The sequence below is a fragment of the Parasteatoda tepidariorum genome, chromosome 6 (genome assembly GCF_982258835.1).
Source record: "Parasteatoda tepidariorum strain Cologne lab strain chromosome 6, Ptep-v5.0, whole genome shotgun sequence".
Lineage (NCBI taxonomy): Eukaryota > Metazoa > Arthropoda > Arachnida > Araneae > Theridiidae > Parasteatoda > Parasteatoda tepidariorum.
The window spans coordinates 21,935,241-21,961,074 of NC_141760.1; the positions used below are offsets into that span (position 1 = coordinate 21,935,241).

At 31.3% G+C, this 25,834-nt stretch overlaps 3 protein-coding genes across 3 annotated transcripts; all 3 read right to left on the reverse strand.

Annotated features, from left to right (window-relative positions):
* Nucleotides 1-649: 649 nt before the first annotated feature.
* On the reverse strand, nt 650-23,905 carry LOC147807678 (uncharacterized). Its single transcript, XM_087165529.1, has 4 exons — nt 23,791-23,905; nt 5,120-5,291; nt 2,087-2,183; nt 650-781 (listed from the first exon to the last, which is right to left on the reverse strand). Exons 2-4 carry the CDS (start codon nt 5,280-5,282, stop codon nt 682-684), a joined length of 360 nt encoding a protein of 119 aa, XP_087021655.1. The 5' UTR covers nt 5,283-5,291; nt 23,791-23,905; the 3' UTR covers nt 650-681.
* LOC147807679 (uncharacterized) lies at nt 7,709-13,328 on the reverse strand. The gene is made up of 3 exons (XM_087165528.1): nt 12,974-13,328; nt 12,114-12,362; nt 7,709-11,679 (listed from the first exon to the last, which is right to left on the reverse strand). Exons 1-3 carry the CDS (start codon nt 13,028-13,030, stop codon nt 8,245-8,247), a joined length of 3,741 nt encoding a protein of 1,246 aa, XP_087021654.1. The 5' UTR covers nt 13,031-13,328; the 3' UTR covers nt 7,709-8,244.
* LOC147807680 (uncharacterized protein F54H12.2-like) lies at nt 15,219-17,680 on the reverse strand. The gene is made up of 2 exons (XM_087166751.1): nt 16,633-17,680; nt 15,219-15,592 (listed from the first exon to the last, which is right to left on the reverse strand). The coding sequence occupies exons 1-2, from the start codon at nt 17,678-17,680 to the stop codon at nt 15,219-15,221; spliced, it is 1,422 nt and encodes a 473-aa protein (XP_087022877.1).
* Nucleotides 23,906-25,834: the final 1,929 nt, after the last annotated feature.

Here is a 25,834-nt window from a genome sequence, read left to right on the forward strand (position 1 = left end):
GTCTAACTTACTTTGCTGTAAGAACTGAGCGAAAAAATTCCAAATATTTCTTCTTTGAGCTAAAAAAGAATGTTTGCATATTTCCCTACGTATAAGATATTTCCTTGTTCATGAAGTTTATAAATATTGTTTTTATATTTAAATTTTAAACTCACTTCTTTAATACTGATTTTTATTTTAAAGTTCCTGTTAAAATTGATAATCACCAGGAAATCATTAAAAATGATAAAAATTAAGATTTAAATGCTAAAATAATTCAAATTTTTGTTCAACAAAATAAGAATGTTAAAAATATTTGAATTTTTTTTTTTTTTTTTTTTTTGCAACGCTTATATTTCAAATCAATAAATTGGACACACAGAAAAATTACCTTAATTTTTAAGTATATAACAGGATAAAACAAAATTTAAACATTTAATTCATAGTGCTAACAACTGGCATTAATATTATTTTCTTTGATATTATGGTAAAGCATTTTTTTTTGTCTAGATAAATGGGACACTTCTTAAAATATTATCTATAGAAAATAAAAGCCAGTTTTTATATTTTGTAGCTCAAATAGGTTAAAAATTTCTCAAAAACAATTGGATTTCAAATGTAGAAAATACAATAGCAATAAATAGATTTTTAAACAAATATTTATTCCATAAATAATTGTTGTATCAAATAAAAAATTACACATCAACATAAAAACAAAAAATATGTCGAAGCAAAAATAAAAAATGAAGTTGTCAAACATTCAGAACATTCAGCAACTGAGGTTATTCCAGCTCTCGTTTCCCTGAAAAATAAAATGGGAAAATTTACATCAGTGGAATTGAAACTACACTGTAAAAACAAACAGAAACCCTGTATTAATCATATTATAGAAGATCTCTGATTAGTAGAAAATTTCTTCGTGCTACTGGAAAAAAAATAGTAAATGAATTTTTTTGAAACAAAAACTGTTAAAAAAATCTTTGTAAATAAGATTTTTTCTTCCTGCATATCAGATCATACACAGTTCGGTAAAAGTCTGTACAGTTGATATCTAAAATTTTTATTTTGATTGTGGATCAAGAGATGGTGTTTACCATAGAAATTAGAATTGTGGTTGTCTTGTCATCTCATGAGAAGCGAGAGAATTTCATGTCCATTATGTGTGTTGATCATTGTAAAGGGTTGTGGAAAACAGGTTTCGTTGTTCTCTGGCTTGAGCTGAACTTGTTGAATATAATGTTTGTTGTTATTTCGATATCAAAGTTTTTAGTCGTCGAAGAGTAAAGACTTTGAACAAACCAAATAAATATGCATAATAATTCAGATCAAAACATTTTACAGTAAATTTTTTTTTTTGTAATTTGAAAAAAAAAGGTAATTTTTTTATAGAAATATCTATAGGAAAACTACAAAAAACTTTTTTTAACAGATTTTTTTAGTGAAATACGAGGAAAAAAAAACAATTGCACCAGAATCTGTCTATGAAGTTATACTGTGACTCCGTTAATAATTTAAAAAAGAAACTAATCAATAAAAATAAATAAAAGTATTCGCGCATCCTGTCCATATACAATAAAATAATAAGTCTACTCCTGAGTTTGTTTGCGTGCCTACTTGTAAGCATTTCAGAGCTACAGAATTTAGTTTGATTTTAAATTTCCACATGAATTCGCTAAATTCATAGAGTAATTTTTAAAATTTTGATCGGATTTCATTTTACAGTAAATTTAAGATTTTCAAATATTTTTATAAGATTATCATTTAACTGTTATTGGAATTTTTATATTAATTTAAATGTAATATCACACATAATTAATAAATAATAACAGGTATTTTTATTACCATTAATGAATTATTAACAATGAAAAAAAATTTCTTAAAAGTATATATTTTTAAACGTCACTACAAAAAGATTTTGCACAAATAAAACTCTTCATTTTTTTTTCATAATTTATAATTGCCAATAATTTAAAATATCAACTACAAGTTTCTTTTTATATATAAAGAAAAATATATATTAATGAACTAAAATTATATATTAATTATATATTAATGTACTATTAAATTTATCTGCTCAATAATATTTTAAAAACAAAATAAAACATACCTTCTCCTTTTTCTAAATTTGGCTTGTGAAAGCCAGTCACTTAAGGCTTCTTTAAAATAGTTTTCTTTAAATGTATCAAAAGACTGGATGCAAACATCTAAAAAAAGTGAATAAATGAATAAATGCGAATGAAATTTTATAATTCTTCTGTGTGTATATATATATATATATATATATATATATATATATATATATATATATATATATATATATATGGGTCATTCTTACGAAAACTGTCATTTTTCAGTTCATAAAATCCCAAAAAAGTAAAGTGAATAAAAAGCTCTGAAACTTTCTATATTAATAGAAATATGTAATGGCATTATAAAGAAAGTATATATTCTATAAATTATACTTAATATTTAAATTAATTAATTTTTTAAATAATTAATTTATAATAATTAATAATTAATTAATTAATTTAATAAATAAATTAATTAGTTTAATAAATCAATTTATTAATTTATTTTTCAAATTAATTAGTAAGTAAATTAATTATTTTCACTATTTAAAAAGTGAGGGACTGACACTAATAGTGAGGGAATGATATTTTATTTAAATACATGTTTTTATCTAAGTTACATCTACCTAAAGTTTGAAAATGATAACATACTAAGTATATCTAATATTTATTATAATTTAGTCTTATATATTTAATAGTTTTTACAGCTTTGGGAAATAAAATTGGCTGGCACGATTGAACAAAAAAAAATTTAATAATATACTCATCTTGAATCATTCCCTCACTTCAGCGTCATTCCCTCACTTTAAACACTAGTGAGGGAATGACGAATTCAATAAAATTTAAAAATAACAGTTAGGCTTTATTAATTTCTGAAGTTAATCACATACAATTATATTCATACAAGAAAGCAACATATAATTATCCACTTTCTCGATGAAGTTGTATTTAATTTTACTCTAAAAAACGACATGAGGGAATGACAAATGTAAAAAATTTTACCTGGTTTGATTCATTCAAATTCATTCCACATCAAAGCTTCTTTAAGTTGAAGATGGAAACATACTGCAATTTTGTTCTATGGTGCCAGTTGTTAACTTCTGAAGTTTTTATTAAAATATTTTTATTCTAAGATGATTGCAGGTGATAAGAACATTGTTGTGAGGGAATGACGCGAAACACTGGGGACAAAGTTCAAAATAGTGCTGTGTTAATATTTTTATCAGAAATTAAATTTAAAATTTATTTTCTGAATTCTATATTTAAATATTCTCAAATAAAAAACACAAATTTGTAAAAAAAAAAATTTATTTCAGAAACAATTTTTTTCTTTTTTAAAATCAGCAGTGGGGACAAGTGAGGGAATGACATATTGGTATATTTTTATTACCTAAAATTAATAAAAAATAAAAATTGATAATTTTATTTTTATTCTTTTGTTAGTTTGCATTCTGAGGGACACTTTCCCTGAAAAAATTTTTTTCGTAAGTTGTAAAACAAACATAAAATATACAGGGGACATGAAAATGACTGTTTTTGTGAGAATGACCCATATATATATACACTGGTTATCATAAATTAAGGAAAATTCACAAAAATCGCGATAACTCAAGAAATTACACATGGAATTTTATGAAACTTACCCACAATATACAACACATAGTAAGGTATTAAACAACATAAAAAGAAATTATCAGACATTAATAGTAGTATAGAAATTAGCACATGTATAAAATAAACAAATTGGAAGTATCGGTTTGCAATAGAAAAAGTACCTTTAATATGGAATATGATTGCCTCTAGAAGCAATACAGCACAAACAGCGATGTGTGATGCTTTCAATTATGCGGTCTATCAGTTCAATAGGAAGTGAGAGCCATTGCTCTTGTAAAGCAGTTGCAAGCGTGGCAAGGGTCTGAGGGGGCGGATTGATGGCAGATACACGCCTCCCTAGAGCATCCCAAACGTGCTCGATAGGATTCAAGTCCGGGGATCGAGCTGGCCACTCCATGAGAGTAATTGTTTCCTGTTGAAGATAATCATCAACAATGCGAGCTCTGTGTGGTCTTGCATTATCGTCCTGTAACAGGAAGCAATCACCAATTGCCCCGGCATATGGGCGCACATAAGCATCAAGGATGTTGTCTCGATAAACCTGAGCATTCACGGTTCCCCTTGGAAAGACATGGAGGTATGTGCGCCCTCCTAAGGATATGCCTCCCCAAACACAGACACTGCCTCTTCCGTATGCATCTCTTTCACGGATGTTTGATGGATGATAACGGGTCCCAGGTTCTCTCCATATCAAATAACGTCTACTGTCACTTTCTAGACTAAACCTGGACTCATCCGTAAAGAGAACAGGCCTCCATTGATCTGACGTCCAGTGGACATGTTGTCGGGCCCACTGCAAACGGTCTCTCCTATGGCGTGATGTGAGCGGCACGCAAATGGCTGGTCGTCTCGCATACAGACCACCTTCGTGGAGCCTTCTGCGCACAGTTGACGTTGACACCAACCTTCCGGTGGCTGCAGCAAGAGAGGATCTAAGATGTGTCGGAGTAGCGGTTCTATTCCTGCGTGCACTTAATGTCAAATATCGGTCATCGGCACTGGTCGTAACAGTTGGCCGTCCTTGACTGAACCTCCTAGATGCCGAATCTGTGGTTTGAAATTGCCTCCAAAGTCTATGAACCACAGATGGACTCACATTTAGCCATCTGGCCACTTCTGATTGACTCTGCCCTGCCTCTAGTCTCCCGATGGCTCTCCATCGTAGTTCTTCAGGCAAATGATGCCTAGAGGTCATTATTACGAATTGGCTATCTCAGATTTTCAATGTCGCAATCACAGTAAAATTTGTGTGCTTTCTCTCAAACTTGGACTTTTATGCTCCAGGCAGATGACGTAAGCCGAGTGCAGCGCCACTAATTTGCATATTGCAATTTTACTCAGCTACTCTTAGTGGACAACATATGCAAATTTTGCACGGTTTGGCTTACTTTTGAAAGAGTTATCGCTATTTTTGTGATTTTTCCTTAATTTATGATAACCAGTGTATTATTAGTTACCTCTAATCATCTTGTAAATGTCAGTCTTTTCAAAAGAGTTTTTCAGTTGTCCACTTTTACTTTTTCCAGTTAAACTGTAGCAGATGGCCACCTCATCTGTTATTAACCTTCTAAGAAGATTTGCCACAAAGGCCATACAGTCTTTACCATGGCAGCTAAACATGAAATCTTTCTAAAAAATATAAAACATTTTTAATTCTTTCATTTTCTGATGGAAATCCGATTTTTTTTTTCTTGTTCAATGAAAAAGTTGTGTATTGAGTAGAAATTTCCGTACGAAATTACAAAAATGTGAAACGCTCAGTCGGATTAAGAAAATTTTTAAAGTTCTTAATTGATATAGAAAAACAAGCAATTTTTCAAACAAAATTACTTAAGTGAATAGCGTTGGGTAGAGGACTCAAGAATTGCCCTTCAATTTACAAAAAAGAAAATCTTTGACACTTTTTTAATTTTAGAAAAAAATTCAACATTGTACCAGGTAATTAGCGTAGAAATATAACGTTAAATCTCGTTTTATTTTAAAATTTTGTTTTTTCTTCAAAAATACAGGAAACAATTGACAATTTTTCAGAATCAGATGGTCAAATAAAATTTTAATGTATTTAAATGAATATGAAAACAGGGCATTAAATTGCAGATTACAGACAAATTCAATACTATCTAATACTTGGTTACAGTTGGGGTTATCCGTGGTATTTTACTAATGATCGCAGAAACTGCTCCTGACTGAGTATTTTATTACACGGTAATGATTAGTGGTTTATAATAACAGAGTATTATTATGAACCACTTAAAACAGGATTAAAAAGGGTAGTTCCCTAAAATAATAAATCTGTTGTTCTAAACCAGGGGTTTCCAACTTAGATGAGGCCGGGGGCCACAATTAAAAACACAAATCAAATGGCGGGCCGCAACTTTATCAAAATTTTATACAGGACTCTTTTATGTTTGAAGGAACATTAAATATTTCTGTCAGATTTTTACCAAGCTGTACAAAACAAAACTATTGAATTACAAATTAAAATAAGAAGTAGATTTTTAAAAATATCAAACTGCATATTAAATGATTCGGGCTACAATAACTTTAATGTGCAGCTATGTATTAAACAATTGATGTGCAACAGATATCAAGTTGTTAAGACATAAAACTTATACAGTAGCACACAAAATGTTCAATGAGAAAATTGAGGTTTGTCTACTGCAATCACCTGATAATAGATATTTGCATTTTAAATTTAAAATTTATAAATGTGTGCGTAAATATTTTCGCCGAAATTGAGTGGTTTCAAAAAGTTAAAACGGAGAATTTCTTCGAGAAAATTTCTGATACATAACATGCTAAATTATATTCACAAAATACAAAAAAAAAAAAAAAGTGAAATAAAAAAGAACAACAGTAGTGGAAAATTGGGGCTCAAGTCGCAGTCATTGACCCCGAGTCGATGTGGCAGTATACTCATGGGGCTCAAGTCGCAGTCATTGACCCCGAGTCGATGTGGCAGTATACTCATGGGGCTCATGTCGCAGTCATTGACCCCGAGTCGATGTGGCAGTATACTCATGGGGCTCATGTCGCAGTCATTGACCCCGAGTCGATGTGGTTGTATACTCATGGGGGGGGGTCATGATCGCAATTCAATGACTTTTAATTTAAACTACGTGGCTCCACCTGGTGGTTCTATCAAATACTAAAACTTATAAAGTGAAACATGCTTTTTTTTTTCGAACTCCTTATTCGCTGTTCATGTCGCCCTCTAGCGAGTGGAATTGATACTATATTTTTAAGTGATATATAATATTTAAAAATAATGCGTAAATAAAGAAATTTCCACCAAGATTTGAACCAGCAACCTCCTTGGTTCTGTGTAAAATGCATTCGTAGCATGCTGATTTACACTAACCAATATGCTATGAAAGCATATGAAAGGAAGAAAAAATAAGAGTTTTCATTTCATTATATCTATTACTTTATACTCCTGGAAAAACTTTTATTTTTACTATATACTCGTATCTCCATCTGTTGGTTGAAAAAGATACTAAAATTCTAAAATTTATAAGGTGAAAAAAAAAAAAAGAGAAATAAATATTTAAAACACTCTGAAAATGGAAATATCTGAAACAGGAATTGAACCAACAACCTCGTGGACTCTACACAAAATGCTTTCATGGAATACTGGTTTATTTCGAGTGTGCTAACCAGTATACCATGAACGCATACGGAGTAAGTGAAAATATAAGGTTTTATTCGTATACTTCTATGTCTAGATATAAACGTTTACTTCCTAACATTATTCATGGAATTATCTAAACATTATTCATGGAATTATCTAATGAATGAATTGATTATTGAAAATTACATCAATTAAAAACATTTAATCATCAATTAAAATCAATTAAAAAAATACTCTGTGTATTACACCTAAAGAATATTATGATTTTTCTTTCATCTCCCTCAAATAAAAGTTTTTATTCTTATTTTTTTTAATTTTTTTTATCACCTTACAACATTGTAATTTTTTTTCACTTTCATTAATAGTAATTTAAATGTGTATTATAATAAAGTGTAAAATAATAAATACAAAAATGTAGAATTTTAAAAAAAAAACATATTTATTCAATAAATTAATGATGAAAAATTTATTATACAATAGATCAATCCTCGTTGCCAACAATAATTGTATGTTGAGGAGAAAAGGTACAGATCAGAACATCCACTCGCAAAAATATAATTTCATTTCATGATGTACAAATTATTTCACAAAATTTTACATTATGTACAACAAAAATGGATATTAAAAGCAGATAAAAAATTATTAATCTTTGAAGTGACATTTTAGAAGAACAGAAATTGCCCCTTTTTTCCTTGCAAAGTTTAATTATGGAAGAAATATTTCATTTGAGTGGTAAATACATTACTCCTTACAAAAATTTAAAATAATAATAATAATAAAACGTGACGAGATGAAATAAACAATAGATTTCATAAATAAATTAACTACCATTAGTTTCAAAATTAAAGATTAATGTGGTGGGGAGAGGAGGTAGTAAAATACATTACTTCTATGAAAAGAAAGAAAGGGGGAAAAAAAAAAGAGATTGAATGAAATAAATGAGTAAATACATCAACTACTATTAATTTTGTAATGACCGTAAGCTAGCGTGTCGCATCCATTTTCTAAAATATATCTTTTATCGTCCAGAGGGCAAAGAGCTAATTTATTCGTAGTAACTGAATATAGTTCATGGTTTTTGGATAGGATTGTGGTCATTTTTTCTCTCACTCGACAATTTTCGAAAAGGCATTTTTTATAGTTAATATGTTTTAACTGCTTCTGTCTTACGCTTTTCACTACGCCCTTTGCAGTATTTTTCTCCCCGTTTTCACTCAACAAAGAATACATTTTAGAGCGTAGTCCCACAAATTCCCGAACAATTACTGAATTCAGTTCGTCCTTCATCTTACCGAGTACTTTTTTATTTTTATTGGAATGTAAGAAGTGATCTGAGGGATAATCTGATGTGTCATATAAATCAAGGTTTTCTGCCATGTCAAGAAAGATATCTTCTGTCTGAATCTCATAACAAAGTGAATCGGTGTCGGTGAACAATAACTTTGCTCTCGATCCATATTTATTCTTTATATGCCCATAATGAAAGTCGTATATAAATGTCTTACTGATATCCAAGACGGAGAAACCAGTGTATATGGGTCTATTGAGTGTTAGGGATGTTACATGTCTCGTGACAATTACTAAATTCTCATCAATAATATTGAAGGAATGAAAAGAGGGGGACGCAATTAATTTTAAAGCCCTTTTTTTATCAGTGACTATATCAACATTTGTTCGATTTCGGAGATTTTCCATCGTTTTTCCGAAGACACTATTGTTCATTAGTTTCCAAAAGTCCTTATCGAAGGAATTGCTTGCCTTTTTACGCATCTCGGTATTAAAAGCGATAAATGGTTTCAACCAAGATTCTTGTTTAAAAGATAAAATTTTGTGAATTTTTGTAAGTTGTAAGCCCAATTTTAGATATAATTTCAAATTTCTGTAATGAACAACGTAATTACATTTATCGCTCAAATTTGGAATGAGTTTTGAAACATTAAAAGCTTTCTTCACATTTAATTCGCTTGCGATTCTTTGAGAGTAAGGAGAAAGCATATCTGAAGTTACTTTTAATTTTTGTGGCGCAACGGGTAAATCACTATGCAAATCATGGATCTCTTGCGGATATTTTAAATCCACTTCTAAAATATACCCCTCTTCACTATCATCCGATATAGCTAATATATCCTCTGCGGTCAGCTCTAAGTTTTCTCGCCAATGAAAATTTTTCAGTGGAAGACGCGCCTCCATGCTGAAACCGTATTGATTGTTCATATCGTAGTACATAATGAATGAGGATGGAAGGGTGGGGTTAAATCCACTACTCATGAACTTGTTATTGGCGATTGAATGCCTGTTCGAGATAACAGAAACTCCACCTCTCACACCACTTTCTACAAATAAATGCATAGTGGGGTCTGTTAAAAGTTCTAACTTTACCTTGGTCATCTTTAAACACGCCTCCCACGCTAGACCAGGTGCAGTGTATACATGGCATGGGTCGATTTCATAGTGCGATAAACACAAAGTTCGAAATTTTTCGAAAACATCAGCTAAGAGAAGTACATCCGTCTTTACATAAAGATTATGATAGTCTTTTAAAGTTCTCATTTTAAAAATTTGAAAAACATTGCATGCATGATTATAATCGGATTCAGAGATGTGCTCATCGTTTAAGGTATTATAAAAATTATCGCGAGGGGGTAACTTCGTTTCATCAAATTTCGTCATGCTATTAAAATACTCGTAAGGGTATACTCCTTTACGTCTTAAGAGAGATTGTTGTTCGCGAGGAAATTGTGAAGATAATATATGAAATTCATCCTCGTTCAAGTTGTTTACTAATTTATCAAGGGAAGCGGGCATAAACTGTAATGAATCTAAGAATTGGAGATAACCTATCGAGAAACTTATAAATTTTTCAGCGTTTGTAGCGATGCAAGAAAATTTTTTATTTTTTATTTTACTTAACGTTTTGATAATATGGTGGGAGTCATACCCTTTTAGGTTGTGAAAAATAACCGGAATTTTTTTTATCATTTTATAATTCAAGTTACATTTAGAATGTGCAGCACCTCTATATTTTGACGTAATATGGCAGTGATCCCTCACTCTATCTTCGTTTAATGGTTCCTTACAAATAAAACAATGCGTTTCGTTTAAAAAAGTCACCTGCTCTTCAGAAGTTAAACGCATAGGCTTATTAACAGAAAGCAAATCTAAAATCATTTTTTCTTCACCTAATAAAGAGTGAATAAAACGTTCAGCTGCATTTTCTCCGTTATACACAACTGGAGGCTTAAGACATTTCCCTGCGCTATCAATTATAACATAAGAATATCCGCAGGGGACATGGCGTGCATTTACTTCGGTGTGAGAGCCTATATTCGTTGAATCATCAACAAGTATGCATTCAAAATCCGCGTATATAACGTAGGGAATTTTATGCATCATATGAGTAGATTTAAATTTTAAAATATTTTCACCTGCGGTAGGCATATCTATTTTTTGCATTTTGTGATTTTTACAATAATTTACATGATCGTCAAGCATTTTTTGAGAAGAAAATCTGTGAAGACAATAATCGCAATAAAAGGCAGTGCCCTTATGTGAGGTTAAATATGTTAATAATCTGCTCATATTTTTAATTAGACAAAAATGACGTGTTTCTCCCTCAGATATCAGTAAAAGATTGGAATGGTTAACACCAGTTCTATTTGTTGAGAGATGCAATGGGAAAATATCTCCCTTTTCATGTCCAAAAACATTGATTGATAGATTATTCAATTTTTCAAATTTGGAAATTTGAGTTAATTTCATTGGAAAAGAAATTCCTGCCACATTTAATTCATTTTCAAATTCTAAATATTTAGTAACGCGGGTAGCTTGTTTTCTATCGGGGCAAGGGTGGAGGTTTGCCAAAACTGACCATAAAAAGCATTTCTCATCATAATTTCGAATATTTAAAACGGCTCTTCTCTTAGCAATTTCAGAGGGGAGAGGGATAAAGGATGAACCATTTAAAGGAACATAATGCGCAGTGTTAATTTCCAAATAATTTACCTCCTCTAACACCCACCCACTTCCCCTATCAATGAATTCATCAAAAGAAGAAATTATTTTTGAATAAGCACAATTCACCTGTTCTTCTAAAGTGTCACTGTTTAAAGAAATTTCATTACAACTCCTGAAGAATGAGGTGGCTAATTCTCGCTCACCTCCCTGCCCAGTTCTCGAGAAGAGTGCTTTTACACAAAGATACCATTTGATTGGCGACAATGCAATGTATTTTCGTAACGTACTGAAAAGTTCGCACTTTAAATCCTCTAAGAATAAAAGTAAGTCATTATTCTTACTGGTGAAGAGGGTGTGGCTCCGGAATCCTCCATCTATCGCCTGTCTTTCATGGGGATGTTCTGCTGTCAATCTCTGGGTGACGTTAGATGTCTGTAAAAGAGTAATGGAATAAGTTAAACTAATCATGAATCATTTACACTTAAAATAAGTTTAAAAAGTATTTAAAAACGGTAAAAATTAATAATAAGATAATTTATTCTCTCCCTCTCTTACTTTTTCATACATTTCAATGGGTATAAAAATAGTGTTATTTAAGTATAAATTTTAAATTTTACTGTGAAATATTATTCCTTTATGCTCATTTTATTTCCTGAAATATAAGTAATAATCAAAGTCATTTAATCATTTATTTTTTTTTTTCCATTTTATTTTCGAGTACAATCAATTTTCTAATCCTCGTTTAAGAAATAAGTAAATACCCTCTAATAAGATACTTTATATTAAATATAATTAAATATTTTTATAAAAAAGAAGGAAAAGCATAGCGAGTATTTATGAAGTATAGTAAGAATGAACTTACGTACGCTGGGTCCCGGGTCAGTGGTATTATATTCCATTCTGCTCGGATCATCTAAAAAGTTTCTGATTAACTCATCAGCAGCAGGATCGTCCATCGCATCCTCGATGACTTCGGTGGGATCATCCATCTCATCGTCAGTGGATATTTTTCTCACTTTCTTTCTTCCATATCCCCTCATGGGTGAGCATTCACGACTGTTGGATCTCTTCTTCCTTGCTCTTCCACTGCCATCGTCTAAATTTTGTAGTACTTCCTTTCAAAATAAATAAATAAATACAGGGTTAATATAATGATAATATAAACACAGAACTATCACAAACTTGAAGAAAGGAAAAATTAATTATTCCTTGTTAATTTATTTTTATTTTATTTATTTTTATTTTACTTATTGTTTATTCGTTTATTTTTTAATTCATTTCAGTTAAAAAAAAAAAAAAAAATTTATTATTATTATTTTTTTTTTTTTTTTTTTTTTTTAGTTATTACACCTACTTCTAAAATGATGTAAAATAAATATTGAAATAAATGAAACTAAGATATTGAAAATAAATTACAAGAAAGTAGATACTTTTGAATAAAATAACTGCAACCAAGAAATGTATCAAAATACAGAAGAAAAATTTGCAGAGGAAGTTTAGAAAAGAGAAACTTTTACATTTAATTTCACATTTTTTACTTCATTCAAAGTCGGAACCTAAATGCTCACACCCACTTTAAAATTAAATATAAATGAATTGAAATAATATAAAATGGATTATAGATATAAAAAATATTTAAAAAAAAATGACAGCCTTTAAATAGAAATGATTATGTTCTAACCAATAAAGTAGTACATGAAAAGTTTGGAAAACAATGTTTACTTACTTCGGGAACTGCTCGAATCGCTTCATCAGCTTCTTCGTCTATCATAGAAATATCCATGGTCCAGATGTGGACGGGAGAATAGTCCGGTAAGAACTGATACTTTTCTTCGATAAAGCAAACCTCTTATATAGAGAAAATAATCATCGAAGTTCGCATTCAAAACAAAAGACGAGATATAGAAAAAGGGGGGTCGGCTCCACTTGCAGCAGACACTTGTAAACACTATTTTCAGATAAATTGAAAACTATTCCCCTCGTAAAAAATATCAACTCATCATCGATATTCCAAAGCTAGTAATTTCTCTTTCTTTGTGTTGACTCCGAAAGAGATGTTTTAAGTCTCATTGTCGTTAGATAAAATATAAAAACCCACTATACTTTTAAAATGTTTGAGATATTCTCACTGATACATTAAAAGTTTTTTTTCCTTATTTTTCTTTTTTTTTTTATCACAAAATACCTCTAGGATTTACTTTCAGTGGGGAGATTCTTTTCAATCTCACGAAAAAATGTTAAAATGTCCATTCTTTCCTTTAACGATAATTTCTTATCCTCCCTTTTTACACTCAACGTTACTTACCATCTTCTGATATGTTTCGTCGTCCCTCATTTTCTACTCTTTCTGTCTCGTTCATTATCTGAAACGCGGACATAATGCTTATTTTTCTTTGACCATTATACTTTAAATCGAAGGTATCGTTGCAAATGGAAAAAGAGACGTTATCCGATATCGCAATTCCATCACTTCGACATAAGTCTACTACATTGTGTGAGTTTAAAAGATTTACAGTGAAAAGTATTACGTTTATCAAAATGAAGCAACATAAAGAGATGACTCTACTATCGAAATTCATGATTGATTCTGTGTAAGTGATGTGAGAACACCCAGTAGTTAAAGGAATTATCTATCTTATGACGTGTTTGCAATTATTATTCGTCACATGATTAAAATTTCGGTAATTGAGCGAAATGACGTCATAACAACCTGTTTTTCCCCTACGTGGGGAGGGGGTCACCACCGCGCCCGCCCGCGAGAGTAGACGCGCCCGCCCGCGTGAGCCGCCGCGCACGCCCGCGTGAGCCGCCGCGCACACCCGCGAGAACCGCCGCGCACGCCCGCGAGAGCCGCCGCGCCGCGAACGCTGATTAAATTATCACATATTCATGAAATTAAAATAATAGGAAATAAAAACACAACTGTATGCACACTCTTTTATTAGTATTACTTTATTTTTATACGTACATAATATTACAATCATATTTTCAACCATTGGTATGGTTTGTTTCTAGTTTTTTTCATTTTGGATACAGGCGAATTAACTTTTCGTAAGTTAAAGGATTCATTTTTTATAAATGTTTGAGGTAAATTCACATCTTTGAGAATTTCGCGAAATTCTTCTTGGCCTGTAATAAAAGTATCACTCTTTTTTCTCCTCATCATGCTGTTGATTAAATCTACGATGTTAGAATTTTCAATAATTTTTCCTTTGTGTAAGAGCTCTCCTCGTGGAGTCCAAGATACGATTTCATTGTTTTTCTTTAAAAATTCGAGAATGTTTTTTGTAGCCTGTGTAAACTGCTTCGGGACGGATGACAACATTAAACTTTCAATGTAATTTTCAGGTTCTAATTTCCTTTCCGTTTCTGTTTCCAACGGGTCTTCGGGGGGAGTCTCTTGATTCTCAAGAGGTGAATTTACTAAATCTATTTTTATTCTCTTTAACAATACTTGATTATACATTTTAATTTTCGCATCATCGTCCATTTGAGATAGTAATATTTCCTTCATTTCACGATCTAATTCGCTCAGTTTTTCATCTGAGGGAACGTGGCGAGAAACAATGTGCTCGGGGACTAAAATCATTTTTTTTGCATATTCCATATTTATTTATTTAACAGAGACGTTAAAACTCCGAGTGCCGCAGGTAAGAGTGTATATAGAAATCCTCCTTTCTGAAGTATGAGGTTTCGCTTTGTTTTCAAAGATATTTTTTTGTCGGAGAGTTTTCTCAATGTATGCTTATGACGAGATAACTTTCTTTTCTGGTGTGAAGAGATGGGTATGTTCCCTTTTATTGTGTTTAAACAACATTCGGAAATGCATTTTATAGTTGTTTTCGGTAGTTTTTTCAACAGTGATTTTAATGACTTTTTGGGGCAAATTAATATCAGTCGAAGTCTTTGCACATCCTCCTTCGAAGCACCCATGATATCAAATGATGAAGCGTTATCGGGAGAAGTTTCCTTTATTTCAGCTGATATACACACGTTTCTTCACCTGGTAATATTTTAGCTCTCAAGCGTAAATTTTCCTCTGTTTCGGGTCTTAAATCCACCATTAAGTAGCTGTAAGGTTTTTTAGTAGCATCTTCGAATACCTCGAGAAAAAATTTCACATTTCTGGGATATAATTGCCTTCCTAGATGAGATATCTGGGTCACGTCTCGCCTCGATTTAAATAGAAATAAGTAATGAGAGTTTAAAGATATTTCTCTAAATTCTTTTCCTTTGTGAAAAATATTCTGACTCACTGTGATAACAGATATATTCATGTGATGAGATCCCCGAGTATACAAGTGAGTGATTCGTTTATTGTCTCCGCACTCAGACATTAAATCATCTAAAATAAATAAAGAATTTTTACCCGCGTAACTATTAAAATTTTCGGGTAACCCTTCCACGAAAGTGACGTTTGGAATTTCATCATACAAATCTTGGTATATCCCATAAAACCAAATAATTCTATCAATTTTTGGATAGATTAATTCTGTGTGAAATTTTAAAAAATTCTTCAAAAAATGGGTCTTTCCACAGGAGGTAGGACCACAAATTAAGGAAGTAAAAGGTGATCTTAATGGTTGCATGATTATAAATGAAAGGAATAAACACACATCACACTTATTTATATACGACTCACTTTATTGCTAAATTAAAAATGGTACATGTTCACAAGAAAGTTTTTTCTTTACAAAATTATAAACACGTTTATCATTTTGCACAGATTTTAATTCAAACGAATTGAGAATACATTTCATTGTACGATTTCTACAACGGAAATACAAGTAATAAATACAATATTGTCCACAGACAGCAGTGGAAGCACTTTGAAGAGGAATGTCATTATAAGTAACAAATTTATATTTTTTAAAATAGTTACGAATGTAAGTGTTGAAAAATTTCGGTGAATTACCGTAGGAATCGAAAAATTCAACAGTGTTGGGTGAATCTACATAAAAAGCTAACCAGTGACTTCCCGGTTTGGTGTGAATGTCCGTATTCACGATAAATGCTGAAGGAAATTTATTTATCCGTTTCGGGATTTTATCGCTCGGAAAAACACCTGCGAATATTTTTCGGGTGAACGTATCCTTCTTTAATATATCTTCAATTTGTAGAGTGTTCATACCGAAAAATCACATAAAACACTTCTAGATTTTGTTATTTCGATCACGTTTTGAAATTCTGCGTAAACGAGCAGCGAAATTGTCTTGGGTAGAGGTTTGGAAAACTTGAGTTCAATTCTTAAATTCCCTTGACGAATTAAATTGAGGTAACCTCCATCACATAAATCTGGGGTTAAATCGAAAGCATATAACGTATACCCCTTAGAAAATTCATCTCTGTTTATATAAATCCCCTTATTGCTCGCTAATTTCTCACTTCCTAACAGTAAACTATTGTAAGAGCGAATGTATTGTCCATTTTCATAATTTGGAGTTAAGGGTTTGTAACAAACTGGATTACCATCCACATACACACCCACGAAATTTACATCGTTATGTTTAAAATGAAAAGGATTAGTAGTATAACTACCATTGAACGCATCGTTATCAATGCATGTTAAAATTAATCTCTTTGGTAGCTGACCCAAAAAGACATTGTCCTGAGAAAAGGAGAATGATCCTGTCGGAATAGAGTACATTTTACATAATACTCTATCTAGTGGATATTTAGCTGATGTTTTTTCCAAAGCTTTTGCGTGACCAATCAACACTCCCGGACTCACTTTCACTTTGCGTACAAACAATGATGCGTGTTCAATTACTATTTGATAATTTCCCTTTTCGGGGGATATGAGACAAAATTCTGGTTTGTTCCTTACAAGCTTCACTTTCAGATCAACCATATTTAATAACAAGCGGTCTTGATAGAAAATATCACAATGTAAATTTCCAATCATTTCCAATGCATTTCCCTTCGCAATCATTGTAGCACGTTTTTTCAATCCAACGTTTTCCTTAAAGGGATCATTTTCATCGAGATGTCCGGCGGTATCTTTGTAAAAACATTCGGAAGTTAAAAAACTTTTTTTATAGTCGGAGCCGTAATTCAATAATGTTTCAATGTAAGATCTATACGCATAAGTATTATTTGAAGAGGTTATGGTACGATCGTTTAACGCAACGTCGATTTGAGAAAAAAGAGAATGAAAAAATAAATTACAGGTAGAAGTTTTCGCATTCTCGGGTAAAGGAACATTGTCTTTTAAAATTTTTACTTTAACATATAACTGCGTTGCACTCAAATCAAAATATTCCTCTGAAGTCCCGGATATATTAAATTCGATGGGAAGTCCGTCACGAATACTGGATATGGGGTAATACTCTGACCATTGTCCCTTTTCTATGGCGGTTTGAGTGGGAGGCATGAGAAACAAATCGAGTTCAGATTTAACTGAGGGTGGAGAATCATTTCTTATCAAAGCCATGTTTGGTGAAAATATCAGGTGTGCACACTTTGCGATACTTTTTACTAATAACTGATTTTCTAGCTGTACGTTTCCTTTTATGTCCTCCCACCATAGTTTTAACTTTATCCGCAGCTTTATTCGTAAGAATTTTAGTCGCCTCCTTCATACGTTGTTTTGACGCAGTTTTTAAATCTTTTCCTTGAATATAATCGTTTGCAATATCAACTCCGGATTTGAGAGCCTGCCTTCCCACTGCTTTCGCCCCGGATTTGAATAAAGGTAAAACCATTCGAAACATACTTTTAAAAATTCCGCCTAGACCACTCCCCCTTTGAAGGCGTATTCCTTTGTAATAGGATAATCCATTTCCCGCTTGATTCGAGTAATAATCTTCGAAAGATTTCATGCAACAATGATAGTTTTGATACATGTTTCACTCTCTCTCTCTTTTTTTTTCTCTTTTTCTAATGAATAATTTATTTTGTCTTACAAATTTTTCAAGCGAAAATGAAGCTTCACTATCAACTTCCCTCGTTCAAATGATACTAAACGACCACTGTGTGTCCTTATAAGTATTTCTATTGTCTCAATGTTTTTTCTAGAAAGAGGTAAATAGTGTGGTCTTTCGAATTGAGCGTGCACCATTTCTCCATCTCTACCTTTCACTGTTAAAATTCGTAAAAGGGGGGCCACTACGCCCCCCACCATTTCAGGTTGAATGATATCTGTATATATGTATAATAAGTGTAAATCAACATTGGGATCAGCTACGAATGGACTTTCTATGGATAACGTACCTGGGGGGATAACATTTTCTCCGATTATCTCGTTAGGCGGGAAACCTAAACTTTCGGCTAATCCTCCTGATAAGGTAAGTGTGGCGCCGTTTGATAATTGCACTTTTACTTTCTTCGAGAATTTATTGAAACCTAATTGTATCTTTATATTTTTTTCAAACTGAGTGATAATTTCATTCACCGATTCATAAAAACCATTTGGAATGGAATTTATTTTTTTCACACCATTCCCTAAATCGTATTCATACGAATTTCCACCGACAGTTATATTATTCCACATTCTCGGATAAATTACTTCCACTAAACCCACTTCCCATTCACCTAATAACTCGAGTCGTTTAGGAAGTTTTGTTAAAAAGTGAGACATAGTATTGTCGGGGAAAATGTCCATGGAGGCATCACTCGGAAGTGTTACGTAGAAACTCATCTTGAATAATGAAAAGCAAATGTAGAATCATTGCATTTTTATAGGGAGAATAAATTATTAGAAGAAAGCCATGCATTAAATTTTTCAGGGTATCCTTTGAATTTAACTAAATATTGCAACTTATTTCTATGAAATCGTTTTTTTAAAATTTTTTCTACTGGAAATGTTTCAGGAACAACAACTCTTTGTAATTCTTGCTTGTAAAACGTTCCTTTAATTTCTTCATCTAACAAATCTTTTATTTTATACACTGGAGGTATTCTAGGGATACAATGGGTCACGGTGAATATTTCTTCAGACCAGTTATTTTCATATCCTTTCTCAAAAGTCATTTTAGTTTTAGCTATGCGTACAGCATCCCCAATTTTAAATGCACATGTATTTCTTTCACGTGGAGATATATTTTTGTACAAATTATCGAAAACTTGTGATTCATTTTCCTTCGTAACTTTAGCTGGCTCCATTTTAATACTACGATGATAAGTGTTATTATAACTTTTCATTACATTGTCTAACACATCGATAAATTTAAAAGTATTTTTAGCGGTGAAATATTTCCAGAGCTTACTTTTTAAGGTGCGGTTAAATCTCTCAACAATAGAACTTTTAGTTTGATTAAATGAAGTGAAAAAACGTACTCCTTCTTCTTTTAAATACGATTGAAACTTTTTATTAAGAAACTCTTTCCCTTGATCTGTTTGTAACTTTAAAGGTTTCCTTTCTTTAAATATTTTTTCAAATGAAGAAATGATACTTGCACTATTTTTTTGTTTCAATGGGAAAGCCCATGCATACTTCGAAAAGACATCAATACATGTTAAAATGTAGCGATAACCATCGTTAAAACTCATTACCCCCTTCAAATCTGCTATGTCAGCTTGAAACTGAATATTCATTCCACTAACCATCACCCTATTCCGCTTAAAATTTATTCTTACATTTTTGTGAAGAGTATAAGAGTTTTGTGATGCTAACCATTTCTTTATCTCCTTACGATTAACTTTTCCTTTCATCGATCGGTACAAAGCCTCTACCCCTCCGAAACTCGCAGGTAGCGCGGGATCATTGTATAAGTCATTCAAATGCATTCTGAGAGACAGATAAATGAAGTGTTACCTTCTGAAAGTGTATAATAAAAATGATAACGAATTAAAAATAGAAAACATATTTATTTTCTTTTTAAAAAATTCATCATTAAATATATACGTTAGTATAGAGAAAACAAGAAGGGATTAGATTAAGAAAACATAAATGCATAAACAAAACTTAAATAAGATTAAGAAAATTTACACTTAAACAAAATAAAGTTGAAAAAAAAAATACACTAAAGAAGATTATTACAGAAGATAACGGAACAGAAAAAAAACCACAATAAAATCAAAACATTCTCAATGGAATGGGATCTGACGCTATAAACAAATCTTTCACACTACGCATTAACATAGTTGCATTCAATTTTGAAAAAAAGTCAGCATTAATGTAATTCACAATGTGTTTATTCATCTCCACAAAGTTCTGAGATAATTGTTCCATATTGATGTCGAGTATGGCTATTTCACCACACTGCCAAATTTTTTGTTCATAGTTGAAGGTGAGGCATTCATGCCCCAGTTGGTTCTCGTAGTTCTCCTCACAACCTGTACACTTAAATGCACTTGGTACATTCTCTTCTAAGCTTGTTTTCAATAGTTCAATTAGGGAAGTTGATAACAACAAGTCAACATCACTCTGTTCGATTTGAGGAGGGGGAGAGTCAGCAGGGTGATTTTTTACCTCTCTGAGCACTGTCTGAGGGAAGACATGGGAATATAATTCATTAATTACACTAGATGATATTTTCCTTTGCAAGTCTCTGTCACACATTAGTTTCACAAATTCATCTTCTGATAGTGAACACATTGAGTCACAAAATTGTCTACTAAAGTTTTTTTTCTTATAATACCTCTGGAAGGTTACATGGGTTCCGATGTCGAAGTTCGCCTTCGCAATTAAGAGACTATCATTTACAATGACCACTTCTCCAGCTAAAGCAGATTCCTTAAAGGTATCAGATTTTTTCACAATGGATAGCCAGAGCGAAGGAGTTAGAGTTGTACCCTTCCTCGTTGGAATGAGATTTCCATTTTCACCTTGGAGATATTCCCGAAGATGTATCAGTATACTACCAGAGAAAAATGTAACAGCAACGTAGTTTAAACCACCAAGATGGTAGTGATGATTCGGTAGAACTATAACATTTTCCGAGAAAGTAGATGGTGTAGGGACAGGTATATCTACACTCTCCTCCATTACAGCCAAAGAACGTTTCATGGTTGAATAGAATGAAGCAGTATCGTATCAAGAAAGAACTTTTCGAAAACTAGAGAATATCTACTGAACTATATCACTTTTCAAGTAATTTTTGTCCAATCAGAGCCGTTTTAGCACACATGTGATCGAAAAAACAAGCTACCCTTATCAAAATTTCCATTTATGGTGTGTTTCTATATGTTTACAAAACATTTTAACCTTCGGTTAAAGACAAGAATGCTTTATCGTTTTTTTTTCTTTTCTTAAAAGCTTTCTTAAGCATAAGAATTTTAAGAAAAATGTTAATGCATTGTATATCAGTGAAAAATTCTTAAGTTTTATCGGACTTATTGTTTCCAAACACATTATTTGAACACAAGAAATACAATCAATCAATCTTCTCTAGAATGATAGTTTTCCTCAAACCACAGGTTGATAAGATGAAAAAGATGATCGGATACATTACATTAAAATTTTTGAAAATAATAAACTAAATTTCAAATAGAAAAAAAATTTAAGTCATAGAAATGATTTCCTGAATAAAGTGGAAATTATGATGAAATAAATAAATAAATAATAATTGAATAATTTCAAAAAATAAATAAATAATAATAATAAAAAAAAAATAAAAGTTAAGAACGAATTGAAAAATAATACTAGTTTGCGAAAAATTTCTAAGTCCCGAAAATCAAAATAATTCTTTCACTTTCGAAAAAAGAGATAATAAAAATCATCCTTCTGATATAACTTTATCTAAAGAGGGGATCTCGCAATCTCCCTCCATTTCAGAAAAATTTTCCAAGTGCGACAGGAGCCCCATGAGTATACTGCCACATCGACTCGGGGTCAATGACTGCGACATGAGCCCCATGAGTATACTGTCACATCGACTCGGGGTCAATGACTGCGACTTGAGCCCCAATTTTCCACTACTAACAACATTCACGATTATTTTTGTATTTGAATAAATATTTTCTTGAATGCAAAACCTGAGAAATAAATATTTTTGCACCGCTGGTATGTAAAATTTCATTGAAACGAAGAAATTAGGTTTTTGTTAACGAGAAAAGTATTCTAAACCCATACAGATTTTGTACGAAAATTTCCCACAAAAAAAAAATAACAACTAATATATTTTAGTTCGCGGGCCACGAAAAAAGGCTTCGCGGGCCGGATGCGGCCCCCGGGCCGCCAGTTGGAAACCGCTGTTCTAAACCGTGACCCAAACTTGGTTCAAGGGCCTTATCTTAAATATGCTAATTTATTATTGTAGACTACATTTTAAATTATAAAACCAGACAACAATAAAAAAGTGTTTCGTTGAAAAAACATGCCTCCTTTTAGTAGGATTTCAATTCCTGCCTTTAAATTGGTTGTCGTCACAATATTAAAAATATGGTTCCAATAGTTTAGGTAGGAGAGGGATCGAAAGTTTGGGTCAACATTTAATGTCAATTTAATTCTTTGCGTATTTCACGTTCAAATAAATCTAAACTTTTTTCGCAAAATTATAAAATTCATTTAACCAAAACTAATTCTGGCAAAAAAAATTAATAATTAATTTTTTATTTTAATTAATATCGGTCGAAAAGTTTCTGAGTTGTTAGTTACACAATCTAAATACCCATTTAATAAACGTAATTAATTTAAGCGACGGTGTGCATGCATCCCGATAAGACGTTTAGTCTGAATTCGCGCACTAGCTAGTCGGGAAGGGGTTAACATTTCGATTTATGATGACTTCCTATCAGCCAATAATGTGGCAATAAATTGTGCTAATAGTGGACAGAAAGCGATTAAAATATGTTTTGACATATAGCACAGAGTTCCAATTCTAAATTGAACATTCCTGCTACTAGGAAAAAAAGTCACATTTTCGATAGAAGATTATTCCTATAAGCAATAAATTCTACTAATAGTGGTTAGAAAACGAATAAAACACATATTATTCTGTCTAGAAATTAATGAGCTGAAGCTAATTGGAAAGTTATCGAAATTTAAATTGCAATCTTCTAGCCTTAAATAAACTCGAAAGTGCGCGAAGAAAGCATTATAAATGCTACGTTTGGCAAAACTCAGATTCAAACACACACAGTAATACACAGTTTGGATTTTAAAATCCTGATAAGTAGTCTGAAGCGTCATAAAAATTTTAATATGAATAAATCTCCAATTTGGGAAATATAATTTTTATTAGTTGAGCTATATTTTCATATTAATGCAAGTTTAATTAACGCTAGTATTAATTTCATTTTTTAATAGTTATTTAATTTGTACTTTTTGCTTTTTTTTGCAATGTCTCTGGAACTATTTACATGAATCTTCAGGCAACGCGTACATCCAAAAAAAATTAATGTCAAATAATAATAAGAGTAATAAATTAAAATATTGATAGTTAAATTTAAATTATAGTTTCAGTGTTTACTTAAAATTTATTGAAATTAAGAAGAGAGCATAATAATCAATGTCCCTTAGGTTGTGTCGTCCCAAGCTTAAATTTAAGTTTTAGATTTCTAAGTTAAATGGTAATATTAATTGATAATCTTAAAAAAATAACAATACGTAAATTAAATACTTAATAATGAAAATGAAATACAATCAAACGGTGTACCTACTTTCTTTAACTCGAATATCTTTAACTTGAAACAATATAACAGAATGTCAATAAAACTTAAACTCCAATTTCAATTTTAATTGCGAAAGCAAACTCCAAGAGTGATAATGATCACCAGCAGTAATATTAGTGCTTTGTTGCGCATGACTTAAGTTTTTAAGACAGTATTATTGGATGGAGGGGAATCAGGTTTACAATAATTTTCTAATGTTAAATTTAGTGAGATTGTTTCTTTTTTCTTTTTATTATTATTTTTAATCGAATGAGAATTTTGAAGTTTGAACATAAAGTATTGCCTTAAAGTTTCAGTACAGCTGGGCTAATAGAAGTTTTTCTAGTTTTTTAAAGAACTTTTTTTCAAAGTTTATTTATTGCTTTTCCGTTTTCATTTTATGTATTTTAGATATATAGTTGTTAGCTAATACAAATAAGACGTTAAAAGGAAAAGTAGAGATTTAAAAGACCAAATTTTTTAAACGAATTGAGTAAAATTTAATTAAGCTGACTTTTAGCCTCCCCTCCTCCTTTAGAAAAACGTGTTTTTTCTTATATCACTTCCTTTTACATTTTAATACTAATTTTTTATTTTCAACAGTGTTTTGTTGAAAATGCATATAAAAAAAATTTTCACTCTGAAAAACTGATGCAAATTATCAGCAATGGTTAAACATTTACGTACCTGTTAACTCATAAACTTTTTAGAGAAAGCATTTTACTGTAGTTGCAAATTGTTTGATTGTCAGTTTGACAAATTTATTTCAAAATTATATGTAAAATCTCTACGTACAAATAACATATCTACAAGACTTGATTGTAATTGAATAATACCAAAACTAAACATTCAAACAATTATTTATTTACATCTCATATAAATGATATTAAATACAGTTCTTCATGCCTGAAACCTTTTAATTTTGAACCCAATCTAGGAGACAATGGAATACATTTGTCAAGTATTAAGACCATCTTGTGCTTTTATGAAAATTTGTTTCGATAAAATTTCACCACATTTGCGTTCAGGAAATCTCTTACTGTTAGCCCGACGTCAAAGGGATCTCTCACACCAGGATGAGTTGGCCGCTTGCGTCATTTTTTGTCGCTGCTGGTAGACTGGGGCTGACCATCAGTTAGTTATATACAATTCAACTAGTCGCTGTCCAGAATTAGGTGTCGATTACAATTGTAATTTATTCTAAATAATGATTGAACAAAAATAAATTACTAGAAATCAAAAACGATTACAAGCATTAATTACATTAGAAAAATGCTAATACAATTTAATTAGCTATTTTGTTTTCGATAAAGAAAAGAAATTCTTGAATTTAATTTTATAAATAAATAAATTTTATTCTTCAAAAATAAAATAATCAGCATTTATAAATTTTTAATTTCACGGTTAAATTGTAAATAAAGTACTAAAAATAAAAACACTATATGAATAAAAAATAAGATTTATAAATATACAGATACATCCACTAATGCACTTAATATATTTTTAACTCTACCAAGTGAAATAGAGTTGAAAAATTCAACCTTATAACATTGATCGCAAAAACTGCAATTGATATTATTGAAATTTTATACAGTGTGCAAAAATTTAACGGACCATCCTGAATAACTTTTTTTCTAATGATCAGATCTTCACGTTCTAGGACTATAACCTCAAAAATGCTTATTTTTTAGTGCAGACGATATTTTAAGTTACGAAATCAGACAAAAATCGTACTTTCTCTAAATAATTTCTTTTTCTCTCCAACTGATTTAGATTTCTGACCCCCAAAATCTAGAGGTTAGCCGCAATCAAGGAAATATGGTCTAAATAGTTTGGCCAGGAGCGCGGTCCAACAGTTGATTCCCATAATGTTAATTTTACTTTTTGCGTATTTCACCATATTTCAAGAGCTTTTTAAGCGAATTGAAAAATATTTGCACACAATTATGAAATTCGTTTATCCATTATGTTATGGAAGAAGTATATTTTAGTAAATATTTTTATTATTATTTTATAAAGTAATAGTCGGAAAAATTTTAAATTATGAGGTATG

Excerpts from the sequence above, each read along its gene's own strand:
- LOC147807678 (XM_087165529.1), bottom strand. The coding sequence starts at position 5,282 with ATGTTTAGCTGCCATGGTAAAGACTGTATGGCCTTTGTGGCAAATCTT. Across the intron at positions 2,184-5,119 it reads CATTTACAAGATGATTAGAG|ATGTTTGCATCCAGTCTTTT; the intron begins GTAACTAATAAT and ends CACTTTTTTTAG. Across the intron at positions 782-2,086 it reads AAATTTAGAAAAAGGAGAAG|GGAAACGAGAGCTGGAATAA; the intron begins GTATGTTTTATT and ends TTTATTTTTCAG.
- LOC147807679 (XM_087165528.1), bottom strand. The coding sequence starts at position 13,030 with ATGGATATTTCTATGATAGACGAAGAAGCTGATGAAGCGATTCGAGCA. Across the intron at positions 12,363-12,973 it reads CGATTCGAGCAGTTCCCGAA|GAAGTACTACAAAATTTAGA; the intron begins GTAAGTAAACAT and ends TTATTTTGAAAG. Across the intron at positions 11,680-12,113 it reads CCACTGACCCGGGACCCAGC|ACATCTAACGTCACCCAGAG; the intron begins GTACGTAAGTTC and ends ACTCTTTTACAG.
- LOC147807680 (XM_087166751.1), bottom strand. The coding sequence starts at position 17,680 with ATGGCTTTGATAAGAAATGATTCTCCACCCTCAGTTAAATCTGAACTC. Across the intron at positions 15,593-16,632 it reads CAATAGTTTACTGTTAGGAA|ATGATTTAATGTCTGAGTGC; the intron begins GTGAGAAATTAG and ends TATTTATTTTAG.